General features: G+C 34.0%; 1 protein-coding gene across 1 annotated transcript; it reads right to left on the bottom strand.

Annotated features, from left to right (window-relative positions):
• Positions 1–255: 255 nt before the first annotated feature.
• Positions 256–1379, bottom strand: LOC149159417 (expansin-B16-like). The gene is made up of 4 exons (XM_089434302.1): positions 1256–1379; positions 848–1157; positions 608–737; positions 256–453 (listed from the first exon to the last, which is right to left on the bottom strand). The coding sequence occupies exons 1-4, from the start codon at positions 1377–1379 to the stop codon at positions 256–258; spliced, it is 762 nt and encodes a 253-aa protein (XP_089290428.1).
• Positions 1380–12329: the final 10950 nt, after the last annotated feature.

Raw genomic sequence — 12329 nt, 5'->3', positions numbered from 1 at the left:
AAGCATTTAAAATCTAAAAAACAAAAAGATTTAATGATACGAAATTATATAACGTCATGTCATGCAAAACCCCTTCCTTTATACTCGAAGGGAGTAGAGCACTGTTGCTAAGGGAGTTTAGCGGACTCTTACACTCGAAGGGAGTAGAGCACTGTTGCTAATGATATACACAAAATTTCTTGACAAAGAAACAAAAATATCAACGCGTGTGCGGCATGCCTCTCATAGAGTGAGAGCAGTGGGTGCAATTGACCCTTAGTGATAGTTGACATTCGATTTGTATGTAGCAGTGGGTTGCCAATTTTTCGGGATAACGTTGTTTGCCGTGAGCGTTTTCTTGCCGGAAAGAGAGGTCAATCGAATAGAGAAAGGCGCTTGGAGAGGGTTAGGGCTATTGAGAACCCAGTTTACACCCCATTTATGTGTCATCTTTTGCCATGATTTAGAGTTTGCCTGCATCATAATCAAATAAAAAAAAACGGAGATCATATGACACAAAATCCCAGCTCTTATATAAATCTCTCTCTCATCATATATATATATATACACACAAAGTATGAATCTGTGTATATATCATAAAACTTGGGTATATATATGTGCAGAATACCTGTTGTAGCTCAACTGCTGCAAGATCACCATCTCCTGCTTGATATTGAATAAATACTGCGAAATAGAAATTATTGGCTCCTGCGTCAACGTGGAAGGCAACATTCATCCCCGAGTATTGGCAAGGCACCCTGCATAACCAACAAAAAGCAAGTGTGTTTTATGTAAAAACAATTGAAATTATAAATGGGCCAAATTGTTATTGATGGGGCGTTAATTCAGTAGAGTAGATATAAAATACCGTTGGAATGATATAGGCACGATTCCAATCTTACGGAGGTCTGCATCTTTACCGGGAGCTGCAATGCTGTCAAAGGAGGCACCACTGAGATCAAAGTGTGTTTTGCCACCTCCGCAGACTCCGCCACCTGGACATTCATCAGTGATCACCACAGTCACCGGCTTTCCAGAACAAACGCCCCTCTCAGTGCACTTTACTTGATAGCAAGCTCCACAGCCTTGTCCACCTTTGAACAGGACTGAACTTCCTGCGGCTATTTTTGAATTGAAAGGGGATCCTTTCACTATGCCTCCGAATCCACATGCGCCTCCTGCAGTGCAACAAAATTAGAAATACAGTTTCATTTTCTCTTTCATTCCAATTTGTATATAATATAATACTAATACTACAATGCAATATTGCAATTACCGTCACTCCCGAATCCATGAAGATTGCCGTACCAAGTTGCAGTGGCTGGCTGCCAGCCATTACTCACAGCCACCCATTTGCATAGAATTACACGTGTGATCACATAACTAAAAGAGAGTCTCATTTTCGAAGCAAACGAAGCGCACAACATAAACTCTTCTCTTCTATTGGACTTAGAGAAACTACAGTCTACCACAACCCCTAAACCTCTTCTACATTTATAGTAAAAAAAATTGGCAACTACTTCGTTTTTGGGTTTTGACAGTTTCTCCATTTTCTCCAATATATTATTATATTCATTATTTTATTTCATTTAGTCTAGTTTCTGGGCATATGTAAAGTGTGAACTAATTATTATCAATATTTTATATTTTGAAATTATATTATATTTATTACTTTATTTTATTTAAACTAATTTTTATGTATATTTAAAGTGTGAATTATAATTATATTATAATTAATGTAAATCACTATTATATTATAATATAATATAATGATAATGTATGAGGGTAGGTTCATTAAAATATAATAAAATTTCAGTTTTGTATAAATAAATATTCATTTTATTCATTTTTTTATTTATTTTATTATTAATTTATGTAATAATATTCATTACTCAACAAATATTTAATAGAAGCTTACTTCAACTAATAGATAAAATGATCTTTTTTCCGAGCATTATTTCTCGTCAATTTTTCTCAAAATATTATATAGATTTTTTTAAATTATAAGTTTAATTTTTTATTTGCAAAGATGGAGTGCCTTGGGCTTTTTGGATGTGCTTAATCCATTTATACATTTAATTTTAAAGTGTACTTTAAACAACAATATCTCAATATTAGAGTTTGACAATATCTCAATATTCAATCTATTATTATTAATATATTGAAGCTTACTTCAACTAATAGACAAAATGATCTTTTCTCCGAGCATTATTTCTCATCAATTTTTTGCAAACTACTATATAGATTTTTTTAAATTATAAGTTTAGTTTTTTATTTGCAAAGATGGAGTGCCTCTGGGCTTTTTGGGTGTGCTTAGTCCATTTATGCATTTAATTTTAAAATGTACTTTCTGGGCTTTTTGGGTGTGCTTAGTCCATTTATGCATTTAATTTAAAAATGTACTTTAAACAACAAGAAATCACAATCTTGCTAAAGATTGTATTATTTTATTTAGGCCAAAAAGCAATTTCATCTATTAGTTAGACTAGGTCATCGTCTATATTTTATCTATTTATTTAACAGCTCCATACGTGTCCTTGTATTAGAGTTTGACAATATCTCAATATTAGAGTTTGACAATATCTCAATATTCAATCTATTATTATTAATATTTTATCCTTTTAAATTATATTATATTATTATTTCATTTCATTTAAAGTTTTGAATTATGCCCCACCATAACTTCATTCCCCTAAAAAAACTTCCTATGAGTATATTACATTTTAATATAAAGCTATGCATAGTTTAACGAGAAGCTATATAAATATAAAAACTTAAATATGAACTATTAAAATATTATATATTTATTTCAAATAAGTAATAATTAATACATAATACATACTATTTCAAATAATCAACTAATAATAGATTATATATATATATATATATATGAATTAAAATAATATAATAATAACTTTTAATGTAAATATAAATATATGATATTAAATGTTGATATTTGTAATATATTGCAATGTTGGTTTATATATTTTTTCCATTTTCTAATTTATTGTTATAACATTTTATTTACTTAGATAATTATATTTATTATTCAATAATATATTTTATTTACTTAATTAATCGTGTGGCTCAATCCATAATGTCTTTTAATTACTTAATTAAATATATCATACATCAAGTATCAAGAAATTGTATAGTTAGGTAACTCTTCTTTTTGGTCGTTTTATGCAATTCCTTGATAGTTGTTGAGTGATATCTTTAATTACTTAAATGAAATATTTTATGGACCGACCCATAATACTAATTTAGATAACATCTATGTTTCAGTAACAATGTGATTAGTTAAGTAAATGAAATTTATTAAAACACTGAATTACTTTTTTAACTAATTGAATTGATTTTAATTGTATTTAATTTAATAATGATTAATTTTAAACTTTTCTTATTTGTTTATGTTAAAATCAAAACTATTGCTCTAAAATAATATAAGATAAAATCTTACATTTTGTGTAACACCTTTGTGATGACCCCTCAGTGTGTGATGTACATATCATGTTTAGCATCGTGATTTAAGAATTCTTTTGGTGCCCACGTGCCCATGCGCCTGTGTTTTAGGCCATTATACTTATGTTTATATTCTTTGAATCCACATAGCCTAATTATGTAGGTATGAAATCACACTGATAAAATACATTACTGTTGTAAAGCAAGCCCAAGAATAGAGCATGGGGCCACTTAGACTCCATGAATATGAAAAATGTGGCTTAGGTCTAAGTGATGAAGGACTTACTCCTAGGTGGATAAGTTATTATTAAAATAAGCCTAAGCCGAAAGATACACATGCTTCATCATAATTTTATAAAGAGCCTTTAGATATTTCATTTTCCAAAGGAGGGGCGTGCACATAAAAGTGAAGTGTGTTAGAGTCACCCATCATGTGTTGCATCATTCGTACAATGGAAGGTAACTTGACTCCCAGAATGGGAAGAACGGGTGAACCTATGACATGATTATATCCTAGTAAAACCCTAGGTGGAATTTTAAAAAAAGGGATAGGTTACCTTGGTGTGAAGCCAGAAAGGTACCGAGGAAAACCTCTCGAGGGTAGATGGAACTTCCATAAGGTACAAGTTTGAGGCATCCCTAGTCAGTTGAATTCAAAATCCATGGAATTTTAGTCATATAGCCTCATGGTTTGCGAGTGCAGAGAAGTGGGTGCAATACCATGGGTTTTGTGAGATGATGTGGAATAGGAAATTATTAGTGGAAGGCTACTAAAGAAATTATTAGTGGAAGGCTACTAAAGTTTGGTATTATGGCACTATTCATGTTCAACATTAATTAGGTGCCATAGCCAGCTTTAAATAAGCCTTTTTCCTTGTAGATTTGTGGCCCAGTCTTCGGGGTGACCCATCATTGAAAGCTTACGAGCAACATGGTCTATGGGAGGGTGGAATGTCTAAGACATGCAACCGGTTAATTCTTCATTTAAAAACAAGTGTTTATTAGTATTTTTATATGATTTTTTATGTTAATATTATTTTGTTTTCGAGGAAAATCTAGGCAAATCCACTCAAGGTGATCACATCCCACAAGCCAAACTAATCAAATCATAGACCCAAAGGCGTCGAGGAAAATTGAACCCATGACCTCCCAATGACGAGGTGCTTTAGCAACAACAACTTGACCAATTGAGCTAACCCTAGGGGCTTGATATATTTTAATGTGTTGCATGTGAAAGGTGATTTAAATAGTGACATTTATGCAATTTCATTCCTATAAATGAATTCATTACATGGGAGAATGATTAAACGTGCTTCACCAATGATACATGAGTAAAATTGAAGGGAAAATTTCAAAAATATCAAATTATAGAGGTGGCGATACACTCGAGTGGTTGACTGGAGGTGTTACAAATTTTATTGGAGCCCATGTTACAACGCTCGATCCATATGCATCAAAATTTTCTTACATAGAAAGATTACAAGATGCATGACAACTATTTGATAGAATTTCTCAAGGGATAGAGATGGGTGAAATTTTTAATTTCATATGAAATCCACAAATAATGAAAAAGATAAGAGTCACTTATGGGATTAATGTTAGTGAAGCAATGGGTTAACTATAGTAGTAGATATATCAATATTGTGTACTCACAAAAATACTAGAAAAATAAACCTAATTGATAAACCCTAAGGAGCAACTCAATTGGAGGTGGTTGTGTAAATTAAATTTTATCTACCAAGAGGTTCAAGCTTCAAATCCCATCAATTTACTCATTTCTTGTCGAAGGGGTATACGTAGGAACCTAGTGGTTATAGTGGCAACAATTGAAATAAACACTATGTCACGTTAGTATGGAATATGCCAAGTTGATGATTCCTCTAGTCACTAAAAAAAATAAAAGTCTATTGACTGAAAGTTTTAAAAAGAATTATAAAGTTTAAAGTTTTGAAAATTTTCATATTATGACATTGACAATGAGCTAATAGTGTTATGCAGTAGTTGATTTGGCATGTGGAGAAGGATAGGTGACAAAACAAGCGGCATGATTGAATACCATTAAAAGTAACCTTTAAGACCACTTCCGCTCAGCTTCATGGTCATTCATCTATCCTATCCTCCTATGACATTATTTCACATGCGCCTGAAAACTCCTTTCCTCCCCCACTCCCCCCTCCCCTTTTTTCTTTTTCTTTCCTGTTTTTCTTCCCGACTTTTTTCTTTATTTCCCTTTCTCTTCCCATCCCTTGTATTCTCTACTCCATCCCTATTGAGATTGTAGGTTGGAAGGTGATTCTGCATGGATCATGTGCCATGACATGAAATGAGTCACCTCAATTATCTCCTATGTAAATTAATTAACGGAAATTTAATCTGGTTTTTGGGTACGTTTTTATAAAAGGGAAAATAATTCTACTTTATATTAAGTCTAAGTCATGACTATTGATCTTGATAAAGTGAGATCTAATCTCAACTATTGAGATTAGGGTTTGGTCCTTTTAATAAGAGGTTCAAGCCAAAGGATATGCACATTCAATTTGACAAAAGTTGAGATTCATTCGAGCATGGTATTTGGTAGCAAGAGTGATAAAATGCTAGATCAAGCTAGCTAGAGGGAGACCAACAGAGAGGCTAAGTTTTCTCTTTAGTTGAGAGGCCAATTTTCTTTGTACACAAAATTTTCCTATCAATTTGTGCGTGTGGGTGATATAAGAACTAAGTGAGAGAAAGAGGTCTCAAACATTTAGTTGGGTATTTTCCAAAGAAAATTCTTGTTTAACTATTATAAAGAAATATTTTTCCTGAAGCTTAATAAGAAGCCCAACCTTTGCAAGTTTCCCCACATTGGGGTTTCCAAGGCATATATGTGTTATTTTTTGTTGCATGTGATTAGTTTCGAGTATTTTTTTTCTTCTATTGTTTATTTGGTTAAAAACAAAAATATTTATTTTTACAAATCATATTAGAAGGCATTATTTATTTCAAATCCATGATTATTTGTTCGAAGAGTAAATTTGTAGCTAGGCTTAAAGAAATTAACAATCCTTTTAACGTCCTATACTTTTACACATTCTTTTTAACACCCTCATTATGAACTTTCTTTTCTAATATTTTAGCCTCTGTCACATCTAAGTTATAACTTAACATATGCTCGCACTTTCCTCTAGTTTATAGTGTTTGATCCTAGGTGTTTGGAGTTCTCTTTTCTTAGCTTTTAATAATTAATTTTGTTAGTGACCTAGGTATATTTATAATGTCCAACGTTAATACATCAACTTGTTAATTTAATTATATTGATAATCTAATTTATTTATTACATTAATTTTTAATATTATTATTTATTTTATTATTAACACTATTACTAATATTAACACGATAATTTTATTAATATTTAAGAGTAACACTTTAATACTAATATTACTACTATAGTCTTAACATTTTATTAATTTAGCTATTAAATTAAGTTCTATTATTAAGTTTCATAATATATTATTCATTAGTCTTATCAATAACCTTAAAATGTTTAGACTTATTATTACGATCAGTATTAATATAACTTCTTTTCTTATTATGAAGACAACAGATGATCCATGTACAAGTGAGGTTTTAGTCCTTTTTTATGGGAATGTTTGGTGTAGAGAATAGTTATGAAGGCCCGATTCTAGTATGGTTCAAAAATTGGAATGTCAAGGCCTTTACCACCCCTATTATGAACTGGGACTAGGTTCTAAGTACTGGATTCATTTTGTGGAATTTATGGAAAGAGATAAGATATCAATTTTTTTGAAATCAAGAACGTAAATCCATCATATACGTGAACTCATATCCCAAAACATATGTGAAACTATCTTGGCTTTTGTTTCGAATGAGGATGGTTGGAAGGTTGATGGCCCTGAAGCACAGGTATTATCTTGTCTCCATCTCTTTCTGAAATGGCACGGTCTGTTTCACAGCTGACCTCTCCAAATATTACATTGTCTAATTCTCCTTTCATATGCCCTCTCTGTGGATTTGTTAAATTAATTTTTGGTAGTGCGAATAAAGGGAACCGAGGTATTGCGAGTTGTGGGGTGGATTTTCATGATTCCATAGGGATCCTTTTGCAAATTTTTGCACTCATCTACAGATTCACATCTAATAAGTTAGTGGAATTTTTAGCAGTGGACACAACACTAAATATTGTTATCCATAAGGTTATCAACTTCTACAGGTTGATGTAGATTCAATGGTAGTCATTAATTTCTTGAAATAACTCCTATCTACATAACCACCCTCCACATTGATCCATAGTTAGAGATTGATATTCATAGTTTATTTTATAAAGGAAATTTTGTTGCAGTTGGATTATGTTTTGGTTATTCATTCCTATCAGCGTACAAATGTAGTCGCAAACTACTTAGAAAATATTGCATGTCAGTATTGGCAACTGTCTATTGATGATCGCCAGCCTCACCTTTCTCCAATGATTGATACGAACATATTTTATACATTGATACCATCGTGATGGCTTCATCCCCAATGGGGGTAGATATCATGAATAGGTGGATGAACGGAAAATCCTTTAAAATGATATCCCATTTCTATTCCATTCTCTACATGTGGGTGTTATGTTGTTTCATAGTTGAGTGTCCTTGGGAGGTATAACTGACAACAAGGGTTGTTAAATTCCCCTCGTTGGGCGAGCAAGAATGTTGCATTGTCCACTAAATAGTGCGTCTTTAAATTTGTCGTCATGTGTGTGTTTTGGCTCAAATATGAAGGGTGGTGGTTCAGTGAGGACATACCCTTTCCCATCTTTGGCTATTTTAACCTTGGTTCTGTTATCTCAAAATCAGGCCCTAGAAGGTTGCAGACCAGGAAGACTTCAAGTAACTGTTTCAAACCTACTTTAGTCTGAGGCTTAACCTCCCCAACCTGAGAGGGCTCTCTCAAAGGGATTAAAGGTTTTTTATTATGATCAAGATGGCTAACTCTTGTGAAACAAATAAAAAAAAATGAAAATGGTGGAAACACAACTAACAAGTATCCATTGGGCTTATGGAGTCATATATGATTCAGTATTAACAGTAGGGTTGGCTTTGCATAGAAGTCAAGGCATTCAGATTTCAACATATGTAGAGCACACCAAACACATAGAAGGCAGTTTACGAGTATATGAAGGAAATTAGAGCACTGTTAGCGATTTTTAGGTAATCACATACTCATAACACTGTAGATAACATGAAAAGACAACAAAAGAATCTCATCACATTGAACTCTTTATGATTCTTGAGAAGCATAAGCCAGTACTGTATTACCAAAAAAAACAATCTTTACATAAGCCAAATATCAGAGCTTTTTTCCATAAATTTCCAACCCCTGGTACATTGCTCTTTCTCCTATATATGGAATTCTTTTACAAGGTTGAGATTACTCCTCCAACATGAGGGGAACTTGAATTCTACTTCTTATGACACCTATTCAAATTTTAACTACCTATTAAATGTAACAAACTGCTAACTAGACTTTTTAGAGATCTAAGTCAAATAGGAGTCTAACTCCATATCATGCTAATAATAGCCTTAATTACAATCAATTCTCGTTCTTTGACAAGTGGTCTTTTTTAGTTTGGCTGTGGTAGATGTTTGTAGCTGCCTGTTGGCCCTTAATGTCACATCTTCTCCATTGCTCCTGAAAAGTAGGAAACTGCCCTATTTATCTACTTTTGGTTTTCCTCAAAGATACTTAAAACCAATGAACGATGCCATTCTTCTTTGATTATACAAAAATATATTAGGATGCTACGTCCTTGATGTGCTGTCAACCTTTTCCATGTGTGAAGACAAGACCTCCTCCAAGCTGTCTAATATATCATGAACTATAGTAACTCTGATCACTTTATAAAAAGTTTAGAGTTCGAATATAGGTCTCTTCCACCTGTTTCTTCCTTTGTTGAATGTTGACACCTGTTATACGATCCTTTGAAGAGATTCCTTTTTCAAAAATTTCCCCTCGGTCCCTCAAAATTGGTTGACTGGGTTTTAATTATGTAGCTACAGCAGTTTCGTAGCACGCTACGAAACTGTTGTGCGTTAGGCATCATCTTCAGCAGTTTCGTAGCGCGTTACGAAACTGCTGTGTAATCACCAAAACACAGCCTAATACTAAAAATATGCTATCTTGAGCTTCTTTATATTTAAACATTCTTTTCAATTGCTCCAAAGCTTTTCAAAACTGAGTGGAAATGTATGATTCTTCAAGAAAGATTATAACAAGGAAAACCATCAAAATTTGGAACATAACCTTACTTGATGTGTGACTTCCTTAAGGAGATTCTTTCTGCTGGCTTAACTGCATCTTTAAATCCTCAATTTGTTTCTTCATGACTTTGATCCCAGCTCTCAGGTTTGTATTGACCTTTTTGATGAATTGTGCTTACTTTATTGCAGGGACAGTCTAGCTACGGAATTGAACATTACAATCAACCACCTCGGGTATTTGAAATGTTTTTTTCCTCCCACCGAGCTTGCATTTGGTTAAAATAAGCCTCCTTGATTGCATGTTTCCTGGAGGCTTTCTTCAGTCTAGCAATTTCAAAGTTTGCCAATTCCAACTTCCTTTTCAACTCTTCCACATTATCTTCTTCTTGAAGGGTAACTGCTTTGCCTTTATCTTTTCCTTCATGAGACTGTGTTACATCCCTTGTTTCATCTGCTCTTGGCAGTACCTCCTATATGTGTTTAAAATTCCTCGTTATCGGTCTTCTTGGCTTAAAGACAAATTGAGCAACCTGATCATCAAACTTAAGTTTTTTCGAGGCTTTGACTCTCTTAGCCTTATCTTTTCCTGACTCTATCAAATCTGCGTGAACCAGGGGAGATTCTTCAATATCAATGGCTTGCAGTAAATCATTCAAGTCTCCCTTTGAAACAGGGCTTTCTTCAATAATCACTGACTTGCCTTTTTCTTTAGCTACCTGGCTTCTAGTCCTTCTTCTTTGGACTCCTTCACCTGTGTTTGATTCATGTGCACCTTCTTTGATCTGAGTTTTCTCTTTAAGGGACTGCTGGGGTGTATCTTGGATAGTCAGTGGCTTGGTGGATTCCCTTACTTGTTTCCTAGCCTTCAACTTTGCAAACCTCCTGGATCTTGTTTCTGCCTGATGACCAGTTGTTGTTGGAAGATCTTTTACAGCTTGAGGACTGAGACCGGTCTCGTTCTTGAAACCAGACATGAATATGAATGTGGGCCAGTCCCTACCTACTCTCTGGAGTTCATGCAGAATGATCAACTTAATTAAACCGTGGTGAAACAATGAGGTCTCACAGGCTTCTTTCCTTAGCTCCACCTTATCACACATTTTGCTTAAGCTATGAAATAAGTAAAAAGGTAAATCAAGGGATCTATCTTTCCTGTAAAATGTAGCAGAAGCTTGAAATGATATGAATACACCTTATTATATCTCCCTTCACAGGTAAGGCACCTCTGTATACAGGTAAGCAGATTGGCATATGAGTCCTTGACATAATTTCTAGGCACATACTTATTTAAATCTGAGTCAATGTACTCCGACTTTAGAAATTCTTTGCAGGGGGTCATATCAAATTTGAAATTTTTAAACCAATTTTCTTGTCCCCTTGGAATCTCAGTAACTGTGGATATTACCTCTGGTGAAATTTGCAATTCAAGCATCCCAACCTTTGAATTCAGTCCCGTGAAATTCAAGGCAAATTCCTTGGTGATTTGTGCATGACCTCCCTGGAGTTTCTCACAAAAATTCCAACATCCAACCTGCTTGAATGCATGCTCAACTTCTTTGTTTTTCAAGATAATGTCTACACCTTCAAGTTCGTTTCTCAAACATCTGCCTGATCTGTGATCTTTTCTTTCTGCAGATCCCTCCATGAGACTTCAACGAAATGAAGGTTTGAAATACTAGCGCTGCTCAATCTTCAATCTCTACCTCGCTTGAATGGTGCCTCGCTTGATAACTGCCTCGCTTGATAACAATGCATTCAAATTGAAAACTTGCAGACTTGTTCCTCATGCAACGAATACAATCATAATTAAGACTGTGAATACCTAACTTTTCTTGGAACTTGCAATCCGAGCGTACCAAGGTACCTAGTGGCTGTAATGATGGAGATAAGCGGTTGGACATGATATGTTGAGTGAATAAGCTGATAGTGAATGATGCAACCGTAACTGAACTTGACAGATTTGACAGTTAGGAAAGATTTGCTACGGATTGCACAAATCTTCGATTTCGTAGCGCAGCCAGTGTAAAATCTGGATTATGCGCTACGAAATCACCTAGAACATGTTGCACTGCGAAACTGCTAAAAGGATTTATGTGCTGCGAAAACACTTCAAAAATGATTTATGTGCTACAAAATCACCTAAAGAGCTTTGTGGCACATAGTAACCTTTGAACAAAGCTGACACATGGTTATGAGACCGATGATGAATGAGAATGCATAGTTGACCTTTATTTAAGTATACCATCAAGACTCCTAAGACTCAAACTCTAAGGCAAACAAAAATCAAACTTAGACTAGCACCGAACCTTTACCATCAAACTAATGTAAGCAATTTGGGAATTAGAATTCTTAAGTGATAACAGGTTCACCATTGTGTCTTATACTTCAGTCCTCCCATTTTGAGGTTTTATTACGGTATTTGAATGGTGATTTGCGTGGTAATGACATAGTTTCTAATATAGTTTCTAATATTTTTTCATATTATTATGCTTGTCCTGGTGTTTCGGACTCATAAAGTCTTTGAATCCATGTTCTTCTTCCTGTACATTGACAATCTGCATTTGGGGCTGGAATTTGAATTGGTGGTCATCTTTTCAAAGCTTCCTTTACCAGATAGCCAATTCAAGGTATATCTTACCCCTGTCTAGT

This window comes from Pinus tabuliformis, chromosome 5_2, assembly GCF_031772625.1.
Source record: "Pinus tabuliformis cultivar Carrire ecotype Pingquan chromosome 5_2, CPIR1, whole genome shotgun sequence".
Taxonomy (NCBI): Eukaryota; Viridiplantae; Streptophyta; class Pinopsida; order Pinales; family Pinaceae; genus Pinus; species Pinus tabuliformis.
The sequence above is the reverse complement of the archived record's forward strand: the minus strand, read 5'-3'. Positions and strand labels throughout refer to the sequence as shown.